General features: G+C 43.4%; 1 protein-coding gene across 3 annotated transcripts in view; it reads left to right on the forward strand.

The window, feature by feature from the left end:
* The window catches only part of DENND2C (DENN domain containing 2C), a 388,745-nt gene that overhangs the window by 166,326 nt on the left and 198,471 nt on the right, over positions 1–23,948 (forward strand). For all 3 annotated transcript variants that reach the window (XM_086923286.1, XM_086923287.1, XM_086923288.1), the window contains exons 3-5: positions 7,066–7,214; positions 10,866–10,978; positions 15,092–15,262. In XM_086923286.1, the coding sequence (XP_086779412.1) occupies positions 7,066–7,214; positions 10,866–10,978; positions 15,092–15,262 (433 nt within the window). The remainder of the gene's footprint in view (positions 1–7,065; positions 7,215–10,865; positions 10,979–15,091; positions 15,263–23,948) is intronic.

Raw genomic sequence — 23,948 nt, forward strand, 5'->3', positions numbered from 1 at the left:
TTACCCATTCTTGATGTGAATGCATGTTTCTGTTCTTCTTCCATAAGGGTCCTCTGTGCACAGTGTACATAGTGGATGGATGTTGCCTGTGTATACAAGACTCAATAAACCTGTGACTCTATTTAGTTAATGTTTAATGAAGATGCATTAAGATCTAAAGGCCAAATGTATCAAAAGACTAGTCACATAAAGTGGTCATAAAGTGAGCACAAACATTTTGTATTCAATCTTATATTTTGTGATGAGAGCCATGTGCTAAAACACCACATAGCCAAATGTCCCTTTGCAGGAGGTTGCAGAATAACCTGCCTAATTATTATTATTTGGTAGGTCACTATATGTAAGGAACAGCAGACCACCATCCTTGTGCTTGCACTCCCAACTTTGTTTTAAAGTAGCCTATGTTCATTAATGGAATCTGTGTTGTTTTAAAAAATAAATAATAATAAACCTTGTGTGAGGAAACATCGGGGTGTAGGCCTGCTTCCCCAAAGCCCGCTGACACGATATACAAAGGGGAAGGTGTTCCAGAAGGACATCTTCCCCTTTGTGAATCAGTTACTACCTCTTTTGAGGTGTCAGTAACTGAATGATAGTTTGCCGTTGCAAACCATTGATACATACCATTGCGAGTTGCAATTAAGAGATGTCCATTTCATGACCCATCCTAACTGCAAATTGGAATGGATCGAAAACTCATTTTGCTAGTCAGAAAGGCTTTTAAGACCCACAAAATGGGTAAATTCATATAAAAATACTTTTGCAGTCACAGAGCCCGTGATTATGCAAATCAGTGGGTTTGTGACCACAAAAGGACTCGTACAGCTGGTTGATAGTTCTCATAAATCAATGGCTTTAAAGAAGATGTAGGAAGCTGGTTTTTTATGTAGTGATGCCAATGTAAGGGCACACCATGCAAAACATTCAGACAACCCTTATTGGTTTACAGGACTTCCTTTAAGAATCCTGAGTGCTCTATTTGTAGTAGTGTAGTCGAGCAGCATAGGCTTATCACAGAGTAGTGTTTTATGCATTTGTTGCACACACAATCAATAAATGGGTTACCCACTCAATATGAAATCCGAGACCAATTTATAAAAATTCAGTAGATTTTTTTAAGAAATCAGACCCAATAGAGCACATGTGCAAAAGGTTTTAGAGGTCGCAAACGGCGAATCGGGCCATTTGCGACCACTAAATATCCTTTTGACGTGTACTAATCCTATTTTGCAAGCCAGTAGCCTATTACCAACTCGCAAAATAGGGTTTGCGAGTGGGTATTAGGAAGGGGCGTGTCAAGGGCGTCCCTTCCTAATATCGAGTCACACGGGGATGTATGAATGTTTTGCGACCAAAATGAGGTCGCAAAACATTCACATTTTACTGCCTGCTTCAAGTAGGTTGGAATCCAGTCGCAAATGGAAAGGGGAGAGGACACCTTCTCCTTTGTGAATGGTTGCAAAAATATTTTTGAAAGAGCAGGCAGTGGTCTTAAGAAATGAAACGCATCCCATTTTTCTTTAAGGAAAACAGGCTGCATTTTTAAAAAAAATGTTGCTTTATTGAAAAAGCAATCACAGACATGGTGGTCTGCTGACTAGCAGGCCACCATACCTGTGGTTTTGGCCATTCCAAATGGGTCACAAATTGCGACCAGCCTCGTGAATATTGATGAGGTCGGTCCATTTGCGACCCACTAGGAATCGCTAACAGTGTCAAACACACTGTTGTACATCGCTTTTTGCCACTTCCTAATTGCACGTTGCAAAAGTCTCAATTAGGAACTCACAAAATCTGCCGGTTGTACATGTGGCCCAAAGATCCTTAAAATAACTTAGGTACAAGCAAAGGTATTGATTTTAGACGAAAAATACTAAAAAAACTGTTTTGAGGCATGAGCCTAGAAGATTACAATGTTATGCTGTCTGAGAAAAACCCAGATGGCGAACATGTACTTGCAAGCAGTGTTCAGTGGTGCCCTTTGGAACTTAAGGTGCTGGGGAGGGGGGTCAAGGTCCAAAGTACCACCATCAGTTCTGGTTTACCTGCCCTTGGGGTGTACAGGTGCAGAGGTGGTTTTGGAATGGTAGCCTCGAGCGCCACACTGTTGAAGTTGATGGGACTTGTCACAAGGGCTGCAAGAACTGACTTGGTGCCAAGTCCAGGTAAACACAAAGGGGTCTCAATTCGGGGGAACCCCTAGGCCAAGGGGGTGCAGTCAGAAGTCGTGGACCCTGGCTGTGGAGCTCGGGTGCAGAGGGTCTTGGCTGGCTGGCCACTGGTGTTTGAGGCTCTTATGGTTGTCAGTAGATCAGCAGAGGGAAGGAAAACAAAGGAGCAGAGCCAGACTAGTCGTCAGTCCCCTGATGTGCAACAAGGCTTCCAAGGTGGTGGTATACGGGCTGGAAGAGAAACAAGATTTGGCTGGTGCAAGTGCCCCAGTACTCAGGGTATTGGTGCAGGGTAACTCCCAGAGAGTCTAGCATCTTGAAACTCGTCAATGAGACAGGGCTGTTGTCCTAGAGCCACGAAGACCTCCTCCTGAAGTAATGCTCCCTCAGTAGGTCCGATGGCCAGCAAAATGGTAAACCGGACAGATACAGTTGTGTCTGCTGATGCAGGGGGTGGCTCCTCCACTCCAAGGGCGATAATCACTTGTTGTCAAAGTGCTGGGCAGTCCTTCAAGTGTTGGGGAAGATGCACAGCTGCAGGACATTTGGGGTCTTTGCAATTATTAAAGAGCAAGCAGCAAGGCAGGTTTTGGCGAACGTTTCTGTGCAAGTCCTTGGTTCTCGTGGTGTTGTCTCCTCTTTGTCCTTCAGTTCTCAGTAATACAAATCTGGTGTCAGGAAGAGCCTTAAATACTCAATTTAGGGACGTTTTGTGGAGCATGCAGTAATAGCCAATGGTCCAACTACCCCTAGAGTGACTACACTCGCTATGTGACCACTTCCTGTGAGGAGTGGGAATAATCTTGACCATGAAGCCCCTATTTCACTAAAAACAAGATGGTGAAACCATTCTCTGGCTGTTCTCTTTAGGTAGCCCACCTTAGGGGTTTGGCTGCCTATGGGTGAAGCACACCTCCTAAATTACAATTTTTCCGCCTACTTTAGTACCAGTTGGGCCCCAGGGGTGGTGTTCCCCAGGTCTGGGGAGAAGCTGGGTTTGCATATCAAAGGCAGCAGGGGTTTTGAAGCTTCTGGCCTCGATATGCTAAATTGCTAGCATCAAGCTGGAGGAGCTTCTGCCGAGCCGGCATTGTTCTTGGTCTACGAGAGCATGGGGTTTCCCTTGCAAGGGGCCAGAAACCTGTCTGTGGTAGCAGGCTGGAAGATACCAGTAAGCCAGCACACTTGGGGGGTCATTAGGATGCCGGGCGGACCCGGGGATTGGGACCGCCTGCCATAAGGGCGTGGGTCCCGTGGGGGGTATTAGGATGCGCCCACCACAGTGGTGGGCGCACCCTGCATTTTTAACATTGTGGCGGGCGGTGCTCTCAGCACCGCCCGCCACAATGATAAAAATGCATGTGTGCATTTGCATACACGAAGTGCAGGCACTGCGCTGTGCCTGCCGCTTTGTGTATGCAAATGCTAGGGGGTACCACAGGTACCCCCCCAGTGTGCACCCCCCACCTCGCCTCCACTCCAGGGGCCCTGGGGGGTCCCCAAAGTAAAGGACCGCCTGCCTTTCCGTGGAGGCATTGCCGCCACGGAAAGGCATCAGTTTGGGCCCATACTAATATAGCTGGCGGTGTCAAACAGACACCACCACCATATTAAACTTTTCCGCCCCGATCGCAAGGCGACTGAGGCAGAAAAGCGGCAGACGGTCTTTCCGTCCGCTGCGGACCCCTCATCATCCTAATGTGGCGGGGGTCATTTCAGTGAGGATGGCGGGCGGATTGCCCCCGCCACCCTAATGGGCCCCTAGAGACTTGTAGGGCTACAGGGGGCACATCTAAGGTGCTCTCTGGGTGTATACCCTAATAAATCTGATACTAGCATCAGTACAGATTTATTATGAAAAGGTGTTTGATATCGAACACAGTACTTTCAGTGAAGCCATCACGTAGCTGGGCAACTCGTAATGACCAGAGCCTAGTCCTTGTCCTCAAACTGCCTTCCTGACTTGCAATGACTAGCAATGGAACTAGGCTTCACAGGAGCATATCTGCCCATGCAGATGTGCCCTCACATGTAATTTCATGCACCCTGCCATAGGGCTCTCAAGGCCTGCTGTAATGGTGACTTACATGTAGTACATGCTGTGGATGTGGGCATTGCACACAAGGATTAGGCAATGTCTTCTTTTCGAAATGAGTTGCACCATTTCACGCATCCTGCAATGGCAGTCTGCCTGCAGTTTGAGTGTGGGTCCCTTTTGGTGGCATAATATACTGCAGCCCTTAATCTTTAGTACTCATGCCCTGGGTACAAGAGTACCATTTACCAGAGGCTTACTAGAGTGCTAAAGCCCTTGCCAGTTGGGTTACAATTAACATTTGTGTAGTTTTTAGGGAATGAGCCCTGGCACTGGGGCTGTTTAGCAGGAACATAGTGTACTGGTCAACACTTTGTCCAACCCCCCGGCACCCCGCTTAGAAGGATCTCAGTCATTAGTGGATGCTTTGGCCACCTACTTTGAGGAAAAAGTCAGATCCATTTTCATCACCTTTACGAACTCCGCCCCCCCTCCTCTTTCCGAGGTACCCCCTACTAATACCCTGCCCTACCTATCTTCCTTTGATGCTGTTGATCAGATACATATTCATCGCTTGGTATCCAGCATCAAATCTGGCTCCCCTCTTGACCCCTGCCCGCCAGCTATCTTAAACCTCATCCCTGAAGCAATCTCTCCTGCTTTGACCACTATCTGCAACGCCATGTTTGCAACGGGAGTATATCCTTCAGTCTGGAAGGAAGCTATTATCAAGCCTCTCCTAAAAAAGCCCACACTGGACCCTCAGCTCCCAGCCAGTTACAGACCCATCGCCTGTCTTCCCTTCCCAGCCAAAATATTTGAAAAGTCTATTAACATCCAGCTTTCCAAATTCATCAACGATAACAACCTTCTTGATGAAACCCAGTTTGGTTTCAGACAGGGTCATGGGACTGAGACAGCACTCCTAAAGGCCACAGATGAAATTAGAACTACCATGGACATGGGAGGAGCAGCAGTCCTAATACTTCTGGACCTTTCGGCGGCTTTTGACACGGTCGATCATGTCACTCTGATCGACCGTGTCTCAGCGCTAGGAATAAAAGGCAAAGCTAAAGAACTGATTGCCTCATTCCTAGCTAACCGCCCTCAGACCATCAAGATGGGCAATTTCACCTCCCACACCTTCTCCCTCCCGTGCGGTGTTCCCCAGGGCTCTTCGCTAAGTCCGACGCTGTTTAATATCTATGCGTCGGACTTGGCGAGGGTAATAAAATCTTATGGAATTGCCCTCACTACTTACGCCGACGACACCCAACTAGTGTTATCGGTGTATAATAATGGAACATCTGTTGCAGCCAACTTCCAGGAGGGAATGAAGGCAATAAGCTCCTGGATGTCATCAAACTGTCTCAAGCTTAACTCCGACAAAACGGAGGTGATGACATTCGGGAGCTTGCGCCCAGCATGGTCTCCTCAGTGGTGGCCACCTCAGTTAGGACCCCCACCACAGCCGGTGGAAAAAGTTCGTAACTTGGGAGTCATTTTTGACAACAAGCTGACGCTTCACCACCATGCCAACGCCGTCGTTTTATCGGCTTTCTATACCCTCAAAAAAATAAAAAAACTCCTTCCTTACCTTCCACAATCAGCAGGAAAGACTCTCATCAGTACATTAGTGTTCTCGAGAACCGATTATTGCAATTCACTTTTTTTGAATGCGCAGGAAGGAGTTCTCAACAAATTACAATCAGTACAAAATGCTGCAGCTAGAACGCTACTGTCTATCCCTAAATTCTCATCTGTTTCCCCGTTCATCAGAAAACTCCATTGGCTCCCCATTAGGAGCCAAATTAAATTTAAAGCTATGTGTATAGCGTACAAAACCCTGAATAATACTGGACCACAGTTTTTAAAAGAAGCCCTTCGTCCAGTTGAACAACTTAGAATTCTACGGTCCTCTTCAGCTTTTCTGTTAAAAGTCCATCGAACCAAAAAGGTCAACTGGGGAGACAGACGATTTACCATTGCCACGGCCAAACTGTGGAACACTCTACCTGTCCACATTAAAACTGCTCCCACTATTCTAAAATTTCGTAAAAGCCTCAAAACATGGCTATTCTCTTCCTCTTACCCCACAGTCTAGATTCCCCTGACACCCTCTAGTGAGTTCTGTGAACTAGCGCCGAGACACCCTAACGGGTATTTGTTTGCGCTTTAAAAATTGCTAAAAATAAATAAATAAAAATAAATACTTCCAATCAAAAGCATCAGTATCAGCGGGGGAAATATGGGGGGGTGACCATTCCTAAACGAGGCCCTTTCCTACGAGAGGTGCACTGTCTTTATTTTTAAGGCATGTAATGAGAGTCTACCTTTACAGATATGATGATTATTTGTTCTTGGATAGGTTGGGTTACTTCTATCAGTGAATTTTTGAGTTAGTGTGCACACGGCCAACTGGCATTATAGATAACAGAACCAAAAAAGTTTGTTAGATGCCTTTATAAATAGTAGGACAATTATCAAATTCTTAAGACCTAATATCTGTGACTTGCCTTACATATTTCGTGCAAATAACAAAATTCAACTCAAGGACAATTCTATCTTACTGTCGGTGTCGGCCGAAAGTACTTTATCAGGGAAACATGTGTCCTAAAATATGCTCTCTTCTGTCATAAATGTGTTTTTCGCTTGTTTATTGACCACCGAGATCTGTTTTTGTTTGGACCATGGTTTGAAGGCAGAAGACCCCACCAGACAAAGATTCAGTACTGTGATTTTACTACTCATTTCAGAAAAACTGTAGGCTGTGTAAAAATTGTAATGTTCCTCTTTGCAGCTGGAAGGCATGGTTTAAATATGCTTTTCCCTTGTTCATATATATATTATTTTTTTCAGGAAATCATTTGAGTTTGAAGATGTCCAGGCCTATCGGTGCTACCTGGCACAAACCAATCATCAAGCACTCCCAGAAGATGTAAACAAAGTTTCTAGATCAGCACTTTATCACACTGTATCTGAAGACAACATATATGAGGACATTATGTGTATGTATTCCATTGTATAAAGTCACTTCAATAATTAATTTACTATTTTTCCAGCATTTACGTTTTATATTCAGATTCTTTTTTTATGACTGTTGTCATTAGGCACTGATACCTTCATGTCTGTCTGTTCACAGAATTGGTTATTTCCTTGGACTTTGTTATTTTCTGGTCTGAAATACCTATTCAGGTGCCAGAATTCCTAAGAATATACCTTAAGCCTTGCAGTCGGCAAATAACCAGGGTTGAGGGGGAGGGTTTGAGGGGCTCACTGAACACACCACTGCCTAAGCTTATATATCTTTTGTGCATCCTCATCCTACCAAAATCACATAATTACTGAGCCAACCTCTTTCATCAATAATCTCGCTTTAGTATATTTTCACTCATTCGCACCCTTGCATGCCTAAGCCCCATCCTATGCACTAAGGGCCCCATTAGGATGGCGGGCAGATCGCCCCTGCCAGGCATGCTGTAGCCACCCCCGGCCTGGCGGGGGCGATCCGCCCACCATCCGTGCCTGAATGACCCCCTGCCATATTATTTATAATGGCTGGGGGGTCCGCGGCGGAAGAAAGACCTTCTGCCGCTTTTCCGCCCGGTCGACATGTCGACCGGGCGGAAAAGCGTTCTATATGGTGACGGTGTCTTTCAGACACCGCCAGCCTTATTAGAATGTGCTATTGTGAATACCATTCTTGCCGCCATGGAATGGCATGCGGAGTCTGCTTTGGGGGCCCCCTGCCAGCCCCCATGGACTCCGGGAGGGTGGGGGCTGCACATGGGGGGTACCTATGGTACCTCCCTGCCTTTCAAAGAACGACGTGGCAGGTACCGCGTGGTGCCTGTCAAGTTGTGCTTTGAAATGCACAACATGTATTTTTTGCATTACGGCGGGCGGTGCTGCGCAATGTTAAAAATACGGGATGCGCCTGCCACTGGGGCGGGTGCATCCTAATTGCCCCCACGGAACCCCCGCCCTTATGGCGGGTGGTCCCTTTCACCGTGAGGATGGCGGGCGGACAAAGTCTGCCTGCCATCCTAATGGGGCCCTGTTTCTCCATTCTGAGCAGAAAAGGTAATACCACAAAATATATAAATAACTGCTATTTGCTTGTGTTTGGGGGAATTTATAACTCTTCAACAATAACTGCCATGTTAATGGGGATTACAATATTACAGAATTTATAATTATTTCTAAAAATAGAGAATTACACGACTAATTTATTATTAAGAAAAATTGAATGTAATAAAAAAGAGAAAATAAACATTTTAGGCTCACAGTCGTCCTTTTCTATTAATGCTCTGACTCTAAAAGCCATTGGAACACAGATTACAGACATCAACAAAAGAGATACAGATAAGGAAATGGGATAGGGCAGGCGGTATATGGTGACAGGATGAGATGGAAGTGAGGAAAACAAAAGGTGTGTGCAAAGAGATCGACTTTAAATATAACAAAAAAAGTGGCACCCAGGTGTAGAAGAGATTGGGTGGAGGAAAAATAGAAGTTAAAGGAAAATAGAGGTTGGCCGGTGATCATTGTGAGGAATAATTTTAAGGAGTAATAGTATAAGAAAGACAAGAAGAAGAAAAATATAATGACAGCCGAATGGAGGAGTAAAAGGGAAGATAGAGGTAAAAGTGAAAATAATAGGGAAAAATAGCAGTGGGTAGGATTTTCAAAGATCTTCCCAGAGACAAGGAAGAAAAAATGATGAGTGAGAAGGGTGCCGTGGGTGATTAAGTGTGGTTTAAAAAGAACCCAAAAGACGATCTATGTGATCCTTTCAGAAAAACAATCATAGAAGCAAGGTAAATCACGGTTGCCTGTTTAGCATCAGAAAAATTATTGCAGATGCTAAACAGGAACACCCCCCCCCCCCCAAAAAAAAATTCAATGATGTATACATGCGCACACGTGGGGATGTATGTGCAGGTATGTGTTATGAACCCAATGGATGATGTGTGATTTTTATGTGTGCATGTGGCTCCACATATTACGGCCAGTTTGGATTTTCTTTCATATGTCCTTCCAAGACATCGGGGGTCAATCTTGAAATGGTAATTTAAAAAAATCACCTACACTGTTGTAAAAATAAAAAAGCGGTCAGCTCATCCAAAAAGATTATTATTATTATTATTATTATTATTATTATTATTAATATATATATATTTTAAAGAAGTGACGAGGTGAAGGAGCAACTGAGAAGCAGGTGAGATGAGGGACGCCAGATGTTGCTGCTGTCGAGCAGCGGGAGCAGGGGTTGAGGAGGGGAAGCAACACACATGATAGAGAGCAAGAAAACATATTCACTCAGATGGAGTGCCAAAAGAAAAATATATTAATTAGTTCCCTGAATGCAGCAGTGAAAGGCCTGACGTCATACAATCTAAACAGTGAAGAATGAAATGCTTGAATATGGAGGATAGCCATTAACTAAGAAGCAATAAAATGAGATAGACAAGATAGCCACACAATCAAGAGTACTGGGTAGTCCAAGAGAATACACTTTGTATATATTTTAATGTAAGTGGATAGGTCTTTGACAACAGAAAGCTAAAATTGTCCGCAAGGCCTATATACAACTCATGTTAGATAATGTCCTAATAAGAGGTATTCTTTAAATGTAGTTTGAAAATTGGTGAATGACATTATTTATGAGCATTTCAAGGAGACAGTCCAGATGAAATGGATTCATCTATGATGTTCGACGAATTTGATTTTCTCATGGATCACATACAACTGAAATTCAACATCTATCCTCGCGAGGTAGCCTGAGCCAATTCACATAAGTTGGGCAAAATAGTTTTTTGTTTTATCCACAGTTAGGAATCAAGGGAGATATGCTCCTCCCCATATAAGTCAACTATTTTCCATGTGCAACAATATGGGTTAGATAGGTGTAGTAGCTTAGCATATGTTACCCTTGGATAGCTCAGGTTGCCACCCTTGTCTCAGGGGATAGTAAGGCAGTGCTGGAACAGACCGTAAAAAAACAGGCTCACAGAAACTGCCTACAATCCACCGTTTCCACTTGACCTTTAGCTAGCTCTTCAACATGAAATATAAGGTTGTTAAGTGTCTAGAGGTCAGACAAAGACACAATCAACCCTTGGTGTCACTGGTAGTCAAATGGTGCATGTTGACCTTGCCAAAACCCTGGGCATTTTGGTGAATTGTATCCATTCATTCAGCATGGGTATGTTCTTGTGTAATCTATGATTTAGCATTTTGTTAGGTGACTTTCACATTTAGCTCTTCTACAACAGACAAAAACATTAAGAGATTGTAGCATTGTGGCAAGGGTATGACACAAATACCAGCCTGTCTTGTTGCTCCATTTTTATCCACTGAATAGAGTTTGATTTCGTTTTTTGTTTGAGCTAACACGCAATTATTTGTTTCTGAAGACATATAAAGTGAAGATTTGCTTTATAACCACAGCTATAACACACATACCTGGTTAATGCCTGAGAACTAAAACCATAGAACTACATGTTAAATTACTGTTTCTGACAGAGAATAGCATACTCCAACAACGTGAAAAAAATAATTATATTTGGTTACCGTTTATTTGCCTTCTTTGCTTCATATTTCTATTTAGTTTGTTTAATAAACATTGTATTTTTCTCCCAATATTAATATGCAAGATCCTCCTAAAGAGAACCATTATGAAGACATAAAACATCCCCCTTTACCTTTGTGGAGGGTTCCTTCAACGTGGAAGCTGCCGCCGCCAAGATATACAATGAAGACGCTAAAGGTAAGAATATTGTGAAACAAAGTACAACACTTTGAAAATATGTACTTTAGATTCGGCTAACTTTGTAAATGTGATGTGCTTTTAAAAGTAAATAAAGCACATTGATATTGGTAACTGGTAGTAAGTAATCTGTAAACGTTTTGTAGCCTGAACCGGGTTATTCTATGGCATTAATACAGCTACACTGTGACACCACGCTGGTTCACAAATACAATCAATTAGAATATTCAATCTTTAATTATACTAATTGAAAATAAAATTAAAAGGTGACAAAATATAAATGCTAATGATGTCTGCGCGACTTTTAACGTTAATGTACTGGGTCACCATCCGGGTCCTCAAATGCTCTAAAGATAATACAATTGAAAAATGTGGGAATGTGGGATTTATATTCCCGCTTAGGATTTTAGTGTCCAAGCAAGCTTTGGGCCAACTGAAAAAAATGTTGCAGTGACCATTATAGCATGCTAAGCACCAAAGCTTGTGTCCTGAGAAAGAAGAGAAAAGGAGTATTGGGGGAGGGGTAAAATCTCTGGCATCAGGAAGAGTGTTTGTAGGCCCAGACTAGTAGATACCGTCCTCAAAAATATAAATGCCCCTGTTTTTCTTGTGGGACACACACATCTGTGAAACTATGCATGACAAAACAATGTGGGCAGTGAGCATGGTGGACCCAAGAACTGCAGCAAGCCTCTACTTCCTAGGCGGCCCGAGGACCTTGCAGACATCGTACATGTTTTTTTGTTGTTTTTAAAGCGTGTCAGCAAACACAGACTCTGTTCTCAGGGGCGTTAAGAGGTGACATACAACAAAGCCTCATTAACAAGTGAATGATCTTTTAAGATCTGTGAAGTATGCACTGGCTTTTACAATACACAGGGAGAGGGAGGAGTAGGGGGGGGGGCTGTCTCTGGGCTCATGAAGGGAGGTGTAGACACAGTATGTGTGCACTGCCCGAGGCACAGAGACAGATAGAGACAGAAACAGATAGAGACAGATAGAGAAAGAGACAGAGACACACAGAGACATATATAGGCAGACACAGGGACAGGGATGGACAGATAGAGGCAGATACAGAGAAAGGCAGAGGCAGAGAGACAGAGAGGGAGACAGGGAGGGAGAGGGGGAGAGGGAGACGGAGGAGAGACAGATGGACAAAGGGAGAGAGAGGAAGACAGAGGGTGACAGAGGGAGGGAGCGGGAGGGAGACAGGGAAAGAAGAAGATAGAGGGAAGGAGGCAGAGGGAGACAGAGGGAGGGAGACAGAGGAGGGAGACAGAGACAGGGACAGACAGAGATAGATAGAGGCAGAGAGAGACAGATAGAGGCAGAGACAGACAGAGACAGAGAGGGAGAGGGAGAGGGAGAGAGACAGAGGGAAGGAGTCAGGGGAGACAGAGGGAGGGAGAGGGATATAGACAAAGGGAGACAGGGGAAGGGAGAAATAGACAGAGGGGGAGACAAAGGGAGACACAGGGAGGGAGATCGAGAGGGAGACAGAGAGAGAGGGAGGGAGACAGAGGGAGGGAGTCAGGGGGAGACAGAGGGAGAAGGAGATAGACAGAGGTAGACACACAGAGGGAGACACAGGGAGGGAGACAGAGAGGGAGACAGAGACAGAGAGAGACAAAGGGAGGGAGACAGAGGGAGACATACTAAGGGAGGGAGACAGGGGGAGGGAGACAGAGGGAGGGAGACAGAGGGAGGGAGACAGAGGGAGGGAGAAAGACAGAGGGAGGAGGGAGACAGACAGAGGGATTAGGGCAACAGACAGAGGGAGACAGAGGGAGGGAGAGGACAGAGGGGGATAGACAGAGGGGGACAGAGGGAGGGAGACAGAGGGAGGGAAACAGAGGGAGTGAGACAGAGGGACAGACAGAGGGAGGAGGGAGACAGACAGAGGGAGATGGGCAACAGACAGAGGGAGACAGGGGTAGGGAGACAGAGGGAGGGAGACAAATAGAGAGAGACAGAGGGAGGGAGATGGAAGGAGGGAGACAGAGGGAGAGAGAGGGAGACAGAGAGAGAGGGGGAGACAAAGAGAGGGAGGGAGACAGAGAGAGAGGGGGAGAGAGAGAGAGGGGGGAGACAGAGAGAGGTAGAGAGAGGGAGAGAGAGAGGGGAGAGAGTGAGGGAGAGGGAGAGAGAGGGAGACAGAGGGAGACAGGGAGCGAGGGAGGGAGAGAGACAGATAGAGAGAGGAAGGGAGAGAGCGAGAGAGACACAGAGAGAGAGGGAGGGAGACAGAGAGGGAGACAGAAAGAGTGAGTGAGACAGAGGGAGACAAGGAGAGAGAGATAGAGAGAGAGGGAGGGAGGCAGAGAGAGGGAGAGAGAGAGAGAGACAGAGACAGAGAGACAGAGAGAGAGAGATGTGTGTATGCCGGGTATGGTGGCTCAGTGGATGAAGGCGTCCACTGCAGGGGCCTGTGTTCCACCTCATGGTCACAGTTTTTTTGTTGCTCTAGCCACGCCCACCCCACTGACCTCGACCAACCGGTGCGGCCCTCGGCCACAAACCACACTGTAAATTTGGCCCCCGAGAGAAAGTTTGTGAGTACCCGTGCCATAGTAGCTGTCTGGCATAAAGATTCAGTAGCTCTGCGCTGGAAAGTTTTGCTTCAATGCCACTTCCTTTTTAAGTATCTGGTTCGGCAGGTCTGGGTTGGTGAGGGTGAGTTTGATGGCACCCCTCCTTCAGTGGTGAGGCATTGGAGGATTATAATGGTAGTCTGTTATTTCCCCCACTAAATCATCAAACCACAGCCCTCTGGAGTCAGCCGCCCTCAAAAATGATCTCATCACCTCTGTTCCAGTACTGGTACAATGTATGGCAACAAACCCCCAGACTCTGATGTTAGATTCTTTCCAGACATTGTATAGCACTTCCACCCTACTATCAAGAGTCATCAATGCTGTTTGGCTACCTACCAAGTATCAGCCTGCTCCCTCAACTACACTTCTATTTGATCCCTTAGTAGCTGTATCTTCAAGTACAAACCTGATTTTCCAGACTTCATCAACTCTATCCTCTTCTCCTTAACTTCACATCGGGGTTTCACCCACCACTGTAGTTTCTTTACCCCCACCAGCTAGTGCAGAATTTTCTCAGAGGTCTCCATCGCTTCTCTTTATTCCTATTTTTTTAAATCACTGGTGGCCTCAACCCCACGACCTCATCTGACATGCCCTTTTTTAAGCATTGCTGACTGAAGAGAGTCTTGATTCTCTATTTTTTACACATGGTGAAATCAATGGCACAGAAACTCATTATCACGCAAATCATCTTTGTAGCAGGCAAAAACTCATTTCTGAATTTTCTGTATTTCTTAAGCAAGAAAAAATGGTGGTACATTAGAAAGTGGAGAGTTTCTGTTTATATTCTGCTTCCCAAGGTAACTGTTGTTGAACATAGAAGTAACCTTTTGTATGATGTTGCTTGGAATGAATGCCTATTGTCAGTGTTCCTGGGAAAAACTAGTGACCCGATTTAGAGTTTGGGGACAGGGTACTCCGTCGCAAACACAACAGAATACCCTGTCACTAGAACTCCAGTCTGCCAGCCTCATTTAGAGATGGGTGGACTGTTACCTTTCCATTGACTGAGCCTCTGTTGGCCCTGTAACAAGAAACTTCCTCTGAGGGTCTGATGAAGTAGGGGCCATTGGAAAAAGAGCATTGCACCACCTGCCATATTATAGCGAATGGTGTATGTATTTTTTTTCTCTCCATCACCAACAAGAAAAACCTGGTGGTGACGGACAGAAAGAAAATAAAAAAACACCATTCTTTGGGAGGAAACCACCAGTGTATGTGTGTGTACTCCTGCTCCGTTCAGAGGGCTGAAATTCATCTTTAAATTTTACAGACAGCTGTCCATGAGAAGGACGAAGGTAATGTCCTTTGCCACCCTGATGGACTAAGCACAATCCATCAAATTATAAATGACGCCCTTTTTTTCTAAACCAAAATATCAGGTTAATAGTATTGGCATACCCACACACTTTGCAAAACCAGAGAGGAGCATATAATTAACACTATCAACGTGAAGAATATTGATTGCGCTCTTTATAAGCAATTAACTTTTGGTCTGTGTTACTCTTTTTTATAATAGCTTCCATCAAAACCGAATTTTCTTCGACGGCAAACATTAGAATTGAAGAATACAAAACTGTATCTGCACAAAAAGATGACAAAGGATTCAACACTTCCAGTGACTTTAACTGAGTGGAAGGTGTTTAGAGGTGGAGAAACTGCACTTAAGAACAGATTTAAGTTACCAAGGGTAAGTGTTTAGACTTAAAAAAATTATTTGAAACTGAAGTAAAGAGCATGTGGGAAATAGAAGACTTTGGGTTTGATAAATCCTTTGAAACCTAAGTCAGATGAACACACAATATGTATTTCCTCTTTTTACAAAACCTTTCAAGTCGATTTATTTGCATCATTCAATTAGGAATGAACATTTATGGCCTACTGAATAACAACACAGGTCAATTGTGACCACTCAATTGGTCCCATAGTATTTCTACGCTCCTGTTTAACATATGTGGATATTTCTGGTAAAGGTGGAAGGAAATTAACTGTACATTCAGGTCATATAATGGCGGGTCCATTAAATTAATATGTCCATATTATGAACTTACCCTTCCTATGCATATGGGTTTAATATCTCCAGCAGGTCTCTGGTAATGAGTCAGTTGACCAATAAATACTTGATTATGGGCTCTGTAGTACTATGTCAATCTCTGCCCACAATGTACAAGTCATCTTTCTCAAACAGTGCAGTGCATAACCATGGTTCATAATTATGCAACTTTTCATGAATTGGCTCTGGCCTGGTTGATATTTTTGAGGGGTGCTTTTTCAACATTTTTTTTTAACATTTGATTACTTTTATTTTAGAATTTTCCTTAGTCATATATAGTCCTTTGGCCATGAGCCCTTCATATTCTGACAAATTATTTTCTCTACTCAAACACATCAGCTTATTTCATCATTCATCCGTATGTAAAAAAGAAAATAATGTTTTCATGGATCAATAAATCAATAGGTATACTTAAACATATTACAGGATATGTAAATATATATATATATATATATATATATATATATATATATATATATATAATTATATATATATTACCTACTGGCGGTCGGAAGTAGGTAGTTATAGTTAGGATTTTTTTCAATGCAAAATCTCAACATTCTATTGGAAATTACTTTGGCGCCGGTTGAGAAATCTGCCTGAAAATTTCCTCAAATTTGCCTCGCGGCGCTTCGGTCCTTCCCTGAAAGTTTGGGGGGGATTCGTCAAGCGGGGGCCAAGATAAAAGGGGGGTCCCAAAACGTGTTTTCCCCATGTTCATTTCCATAGGGCGGTCAACCTCACTTTTAGCCCGAACGGCTGAATGGATTTCCACCAAACTTGGCAAAATTGTAGGGACTGGTAGCCCAATGTGCCTTTGCTATGTCTCAAGATATATGCTCCAGTGGTTTTTACGAAAATTAACTTTGAAAAAATATATATTGGGCTACATTGGGCTATATATATGTTAGAGCCCAAATGTAGCCCAATGTAGCCCAAAGATAGCCACCAGAGACAAAAAAAACAAATGTAGCCCAAATATCAGCCAGATGTAGCCCAACTATAGCCCAATGACAGAATGTCCCAGAGTGTTCTAAAGAACAACTAGAGCGCTAACAGTTTTACTTATGACAAAAGTATGGCACACCTGAAGTCATCTCGATTGGAATAAAGTGTTAACACTTAAAACATTTAATTTGCAAAGGAACAAAATGAGGGGGTTCATTTTACCATAGAAATTATGATTAGTGCTGAAGAAACAAAAATTAGGGCACATTTTGAGTGACTTCTCAAATCCTCTTATATTTCATTAAAAAAATTCTGATATGCAGTCTCCCAAGATGGCCACCAGAGACAAAAGAGCCCAAATGTAGCCCAAATATCAGCCAGTTGTAGCCCAACTATAGCCCAATGACAGAATCTCCCAGAGTGTTCTAAAGAACAACTAGAACGCTAACAGTCTTACTTATGACAAAAGTGTGGCACACCTGAAGTCATCTTGATTGGAATAAAGTGGTAACACTGAATACGTTTAATTTGAAAAGGAACAAAATGAGGGGTTTCATTTTGCCATAGAAATGTTTATATATATATATATTACCTACTGGCTATCGCCAGTAGGTATATATAGTTAGGATTAATTCCCTATGGGATTTCTGAAAATTCTATGTCTAATAACTTTGGCGTTTGTGGACGGAATCGGCTGAAATTTTCAGGAAAATGGCACATTTTGTTTCTGAGCAGCCCCTGAAAATTTGGTGGGGTTTCGTCAAGGGGGGGCCGAGAAAAAAGGGGGGTCCCAAAACGCGTTTTTCCCATTCATTTTTCCATAGGGCCTTTGGCCTCACTTTTAGCTCGAACGGCTGAATGGATTTGCACGAAACTTGGCAAAATTGTAGGGACTGTTAGCCCGATGTGCCTTTGCTAGGTCTCAATATATGTGCTTCAGTGGATTTTGAGAAATTAACGTTTAAATCAAGATATATATCTGTAACAGCGCTCCGGGCAGCGATCCGGTCCGCTTACTTTTCGCTTATCGGAACTTTGCGCGCAGAAAGCTGATTGGCTCTCCGGTGTCTGTCAACATTCTAAACAGTCCGGAGCGGCCGCCATCTTGTCTCTCGGTAGGATCGAGAGAGAAGAAGAGGTGAAAAACGAAAGGGGAATTTAATGAAAGGGGGCAAGGTATCCCCCTCTTGACCCCCTAGGAATGTTGTTGGGGTTATTAAAGGGTCCCGTGGGGAAAATAAAAAAAAAATGATTTTTCACGGTAGAAGCGCTTCACGGGCCGCGAACTGGTAGCGAAACGGGAATTCGCCATTTTGTGCTTCGTTAATTAAATTACTAGGTATAAGTGGGTGCGGGAGACGTATCCTAATCCCCTATGTTTCCTGAGGGTGGCTGAGGAGGCTGATATATGTTGATACATCTCTTCCAGCGGCTGTGCGTGAGCTTTTTTTTTTTTTGCTGCGTGACAGTCCGGAGCGGCCGCCATCTTGTCTCTCGGTAGGATCGAGAGAGAAGAAAAGGTGAAAAACTAAGGGGGAATTTAATGAAAGGGGGCAAGGTATCCCCCTCTTGACCCCCTAGGAATGTTGTTGGGGTTATTAAAGGGTCCCGTGGGGAAAATAAAAAAATGATTTTTCACGGTAGAAGCGCTTCACGGGCCGCGAACTGGGCCGCAAACTGGTAGCGAAACGGGAATTCGCCATTTTGTGCTTCGTTAATTAAAGTACTAGGTATAAGGGGGTGCGGGAGACGTATCCTAATCCCCTATGTTTCCTGAGGGTGGCTGAGGAGGCTGATATATGTTGATACATCTCTTCCAGCGGCTGCGCCATCTTGCCTTTTTTCGAATGCCACAATTTTGTCGTGCACGGCAGCCATTTTAGATGCCAGGCTGGTCCCAGGCTATCACCTAACCCTGCGGATGTAGTTTATGGCCCCAGCTGTAGAGAATTCAGACATGCCAATCCTCCTGATTCAGGCGTGTGACTACTGTTTCAGTGCTAGTCTCCCGCCTCCCGATTTCTGCAAGCAAAAACCCGGGGGCATATTACGAACAACTAGCGATAATTTTTGTCTCTAACTTGTTTAGAGACAAAAATTATCGCCGCACATCGGCGATTTTTATCGCAGATAAACCTTGCTATTATCGCAGAAAAGTCAGCGATATTCATGTATTATCGACCTAATGCTCTTAGCCATGTTATCCACCTCCCATTGGATAACATGGCTAAGAACTGCTCAGGGCAGGTGTTAGATTTTGGAGATATTCGCGCTTAGCGCGAATATCTCCAAAAGTTGGTAATAGAAGGTAGCGATGTTAGGGACTGTTTCTAGTCGCTAACATCTTGGCACGCCACTTTGCATGTCATTAGTGATAAGTATCACTGACATGCAAAGCGGGGCCCAAGATGGTCGCAATCTCCTTTTAGCTGTCACTAACTGGTGTTAGCGACAGCTTGGTAATAGGGAGATAATTTTATCTCCGCTTTCAAGGCTTTTAAAGCCAAAAAAGCGGAGATAAACCCCCTTGATAATATGCCCCACGATTCCTTGGGGGTTTCAGCTGACAGGGCTTGGTATTGGGTTACATGGTAATTTTTCCAGGAAACGTCAGAGGGTCGATGCAGGGGTTCTAGAAGAGGTGATAAACCATTTAAGCCTCATGAACAAGCGCATGGTCTTTTAAAGATTTGTGAAGTACTCGGAGCGGCGGTGTGTGTGTGTGCCCTCTTTCAGGAGCGGGCGGGGGGGCACTGCCAGCAACTTGCCAGGTCAGGTAGTGTTCAACACGTGCATCACCCTTTCTCTGCTTGCTATTGCGCTCCATGCTTCGGAAAGGTAAGAAAAAGAACGTGCATTTGAGTTTGAAATGTCCGATCCTGCAGCAGCACACTTCCAAAGCCCACACATGACAATAACCCGATTCAAGGCCCCATTCACCCGTTTTTAAAAAAATAGATAACACTCCAACAAAGTAAGGTTATAAAACTTTATTAACTACTAACTTTAACGAACGGAACAAAAACTAAAAACATTTAAACATTTCTCAACACAAAAAGCAACAATGGTTAGAAGCTGTCTTTTGTGCGAATAGTCCCAAGGCAGCACAACGTGCAGAGTTCTGGACGGCACCCAGGTGATGTCGCCTGGGTGCCGCACTGGTTTAGGGATCCTACAATGCAGCACAGAAAAACAGCGTGGGGCGTCCCGGGTGGTGCGGGGGGAGGCCTCGTCAGTAGCGGTCTGTGTCCAGTGTCACATGGCTGACACAACATGTACGACAGGCACCCAGGTGATGTCCAGTAAACTGCCGCACTGGTTTTGGTATCCTACAATGCTGCTCCGAAAATTGGCGTGCGGCGGCCCGGGGGGGGGGCGTGGGGGAGCCGGCGTGAACGGGCCTCCCCAGGTGGCGGCCATCTAGCTGAGTTGCGCCCGCTCTTGCGGCTACAGCGTCTCGCTCACCATGTTGTTGAGTTGCTCCCACTCTTGCAGTGCAGCGATAGGCGGCTGCCACATGGCTCTTAAAATGGCGGACGGCTCCTCGGTTTTAGGCCTGGTCCACTGAAATGGCCCTGGGACACTTTGGAACTCGGACGCTTGCCTGCTAGGGCTTGGGCTCCATTCTCGAAAAGCATTCCCTCAGCCGTGAAGATTGTATAAAAGTCTTGGGGGCCCCCGACTCCCGCAGGCTTCCGGTGGGGAGCGGCTGCCATGATTGCTCGCGGAATGACCACGACGGAGCCACGAGATGGTGGTGCTCTCATGCTGACGCCAGCTTCAGTCTGAATGATCCAGAAACAAGGTGGGGCTTTCATCGTTTGGGAAAAAAAAATGTTCTAAACCAATGAAAAGTGTTATTTTTAGGTCATATGACCAAGCCTTCCATCTTTAGGAAACCAAAAGTAAAATGAACCAATGAAAAGTTTTATAAACAAGTCACATGACCTGTTATGCGGCATAGGGCTACAAAAAGCGTAGAAAATCCGTTGGCACGTGAGGCGGCGTCAGTAGCGGACCGATGTGCGAATAGGCCGAAGATGTCATCAGTGATGTCATCAGTGATGTCACTGACCATGTCATGAATGATGTAATATGTGACATCATCAGCAGTGGATTGCGGGTGCGCGATATATAGTTAGCGCTTCTAACTATATATGGAATTTCAATGGTTTTATGCGAGTAAAATAAGGTTTTGTAAATGCTAATTCCTAACTATATATGGCCTAAAACCAATGGTTTTTTCATTGAATATATATATATATATATATATATATATATATATATATATATATATATATATATTCACTGAAAAAACCATAGGTTTCACACCAGTTATAGTTAGGAATTAGCATTTAAAAAACAATGTGTCTGAAGAAGATTTTTTCAGAATGATTTACACCTAAATGAACTGTGTGTAAAAGGCAGAGAGCCATTAACCTTTTGAGGAAAATGAAATGGTCACAATAGCCCACTGGGGCGTTATGTCAGTGGGATGTCAATGCCAGCAATTGACCTGAATGATGTAATTCAGATTAACAATGCCTGAAATTCTAATGCATGTGTCTGCCAAATGAACAATGAACTATGGAAAAAGCAGACCGCTATGCACGAATGAACGTGATTTTTCTCGACGTTTATTGAAATACCCTGAGATATTAATGCCAGTAATCGGCTAGGGTGAACAATACACTGAATGTCGTAATTCAGATCATTAATGCGTTATATTTAATGCTGTGATGCATGTTTTGTTGACCACATATTTCTGCCAAACACTAAATGCATTGTGGGAACAGTAGTCCATATGCGTGTGCAAACGCGATCTTTCCCGACTTAAATCTAAATACTCGGAAATGTTTAACTTCACAGTTAAAGAGATTACATTTATTTTGTGATAAACTGCAATATGTGAAAGAGAGATATGATGTAATATCAAGTAAGAGAGTATGTTTTCACTTCCAAAAAGTCACATGAATTAGTCACATGACTATGTTTCCGTTTTGTTTTTGTATATATCTTTATCTAAAGAACACAACCTGTCACTCGTGAAAAAGCCGCGAAGGCTGCGAAACGCGTTGGGTGTTGTTGCCGATTAAAAGCACTTAAACAAAGCTGAACGGGGCCTCGACTCTCTGTCATGTGAATGACGAATGACGGTATTTTCTTGGATCTAAAGGGGCAAGGCGAAACCCCGTCGAGGCCCGCCATTAACTAAGAGGCGCTGGCGTGAATTTCGTCAGTCTTTTGGAATATATATATATATATATATATATATATATATATATATATATATATTCACTGAAAAAACCATAGGTTTCACACCAGTTATAGTTAGGAATTAGCATTTAAAAAACCTATTAAATTATAGTTAGGTGGAAATTTTACTTGCATAAAACCATTGAAATTCCCACTTTATAGTTAGTTGGACTCACTATAACTTGCGCGTGCAATGCACTGCTGATGACGTCACATATTATATCACATCACTCATGACATGGTCAGTGACATCATTCATGACATCACTGATGACATCTCAAATGACATCACTGATGACATCATCCAGTGAATGTGTATCTTTCTGAAAAATAAATATTTTTTATTTATGTATATCTAAAGGTTGATGGAAGAATAGATGGGTAAATAAATGTCTAAATGGATGGTTTTTTTGTGTAAAATTGATTGGTTAACTGACTTATTAAATGTATCTTAGTGAATACATATATTAGCGAGTAATGTTTAAATATTTAAATATCTGTATCTGTGTCTCACTTTGTGTATAAGTGGCTGCATGGGTTGGTGAGTAGCTACATGAGTGTGTATATGGGTTATTAGTTGTTTTTTTGAGTATCAGTATCAGTGTCTGTATGGTTCGGTGGGGGATATTACTTAGAGCACAGATGCATGAATGAGTGACTCACTATTTGTATGTATTTTGAAGACAGCATGCGTGCAAGACTGTATGGGTGGATGATTGTGTGTATGGGTGGGTTAGTGAGTATATGTTTTTATAATTGATTGTTTAAGAGAGTAAATATGTTTCCGTTTCTGTAGAAGTATGTGTAGTGGTGTGCATATAGCAGTATAATCAAGTAAATGGTTTTTTGATAGTTTATTTGCATGTGTGAATTTGTGTGTGAGTAACTATATGGATGAGTATTAGTGTGTAACAGGATGTATAGGTGTATGAGTACATATGATGAGTAAGTACATGCATGAGTGACTATATAGAACTGTTGGTGAATGAGTGGATGTGTATGTAGATGTTGGAATTACCTAATAAGTTGTTTTAATTGGTATTGGTTTCTCCTTTTTTAAGAAAATGTTAGGTTCTATTTTTGAATGTGTGTGTCAAAGGTTATTTTATGCTGGTAGGAGGTCTGCCACTTTGTCACAAGGATGTTGTCATCAGTGATGTCATTTGAGATGTCATCAGTGATGTGATGAGTGATGTCACTGACCATGTCATGAGTGATGTAATATGTGACGTGATCAGCAGTGCATTGCACGCGCAAGTTATAGTGAGTCCAACTAACTATAACGTGGGAATTTCAATGGTTTTATGCGAGTAAAATGTCCACCTAACTATAACTGGTGTGAAACCTATGGTTTTTTCAGTGAATATATATATATATATATAATGCACAATGTATCCAAGAAAGAAACAAAAGGATACGGATGAACTCCTCTGCAAATTGTTCAACGTATATTTATTTGAGGCGTTTTGCGAGTGATAACCTGTCAACGCGTTTCAACTGCTAACAGCAGCCTTGATCACGACCTTTAAATTTTCTGTCCAACAGGAGATAGGAACCCAATCAAAAATTTAAACAATAAAGAATTAAAATCTCTCTAATCATTCGGGGTATTTAGAATCTCTTATAACATCAGGTTTGTTCCGGGTAATATTCCATTGATACTTAAGACAAGCTCACGGCAACAACCATGCATGTTGCAAAATATGCTAAAGTGCATAAACTTGGACACATACCCACACACGCACAGGTAAGATGTAACAAACCCTCATACCGTTCTCGGAGAAGACAGGTATATAATTCTTCGTCCTCTTTCAGGCCCATTGGTTCCATACTATCTAGTTCGAATATGTACCAATTTTCAAGTTTCCGCAGTTTTTTTCTCTGTCGCCTCCTCTTTCCCTTTTTGGCACTTGTGCCACACAGCTATACTTCAAGGCTGTGCGGTCACCTTGATGTTCTTTTTCAAAGTGATGGGCAACTGAATAACTGCGATCCCTGTGTATGATGGCTCGAATAAGTTGCAGTATTCGCCTGTGTGCTGGCAGTGTGGTACTTCCCACATAAACCTTCCTACAAGGACACATTAGGATATATACAACATATTCCGATTTGCATGTAAG

This window comes from Lissotriton vulgaris, chromosome 5 (genome assembly GCF_964263255.1).
Source record: "Lissotriton vulgaris chromosome 5, aLisVul1.2, whole genome shotgun sequence".
NCBI classification, from domain to species: Eukaryota; Metazoa; Chordata; class Amphibia; order Caudata; family Salamandridae; genus Lissotriton; species Lissotriton vulgaris.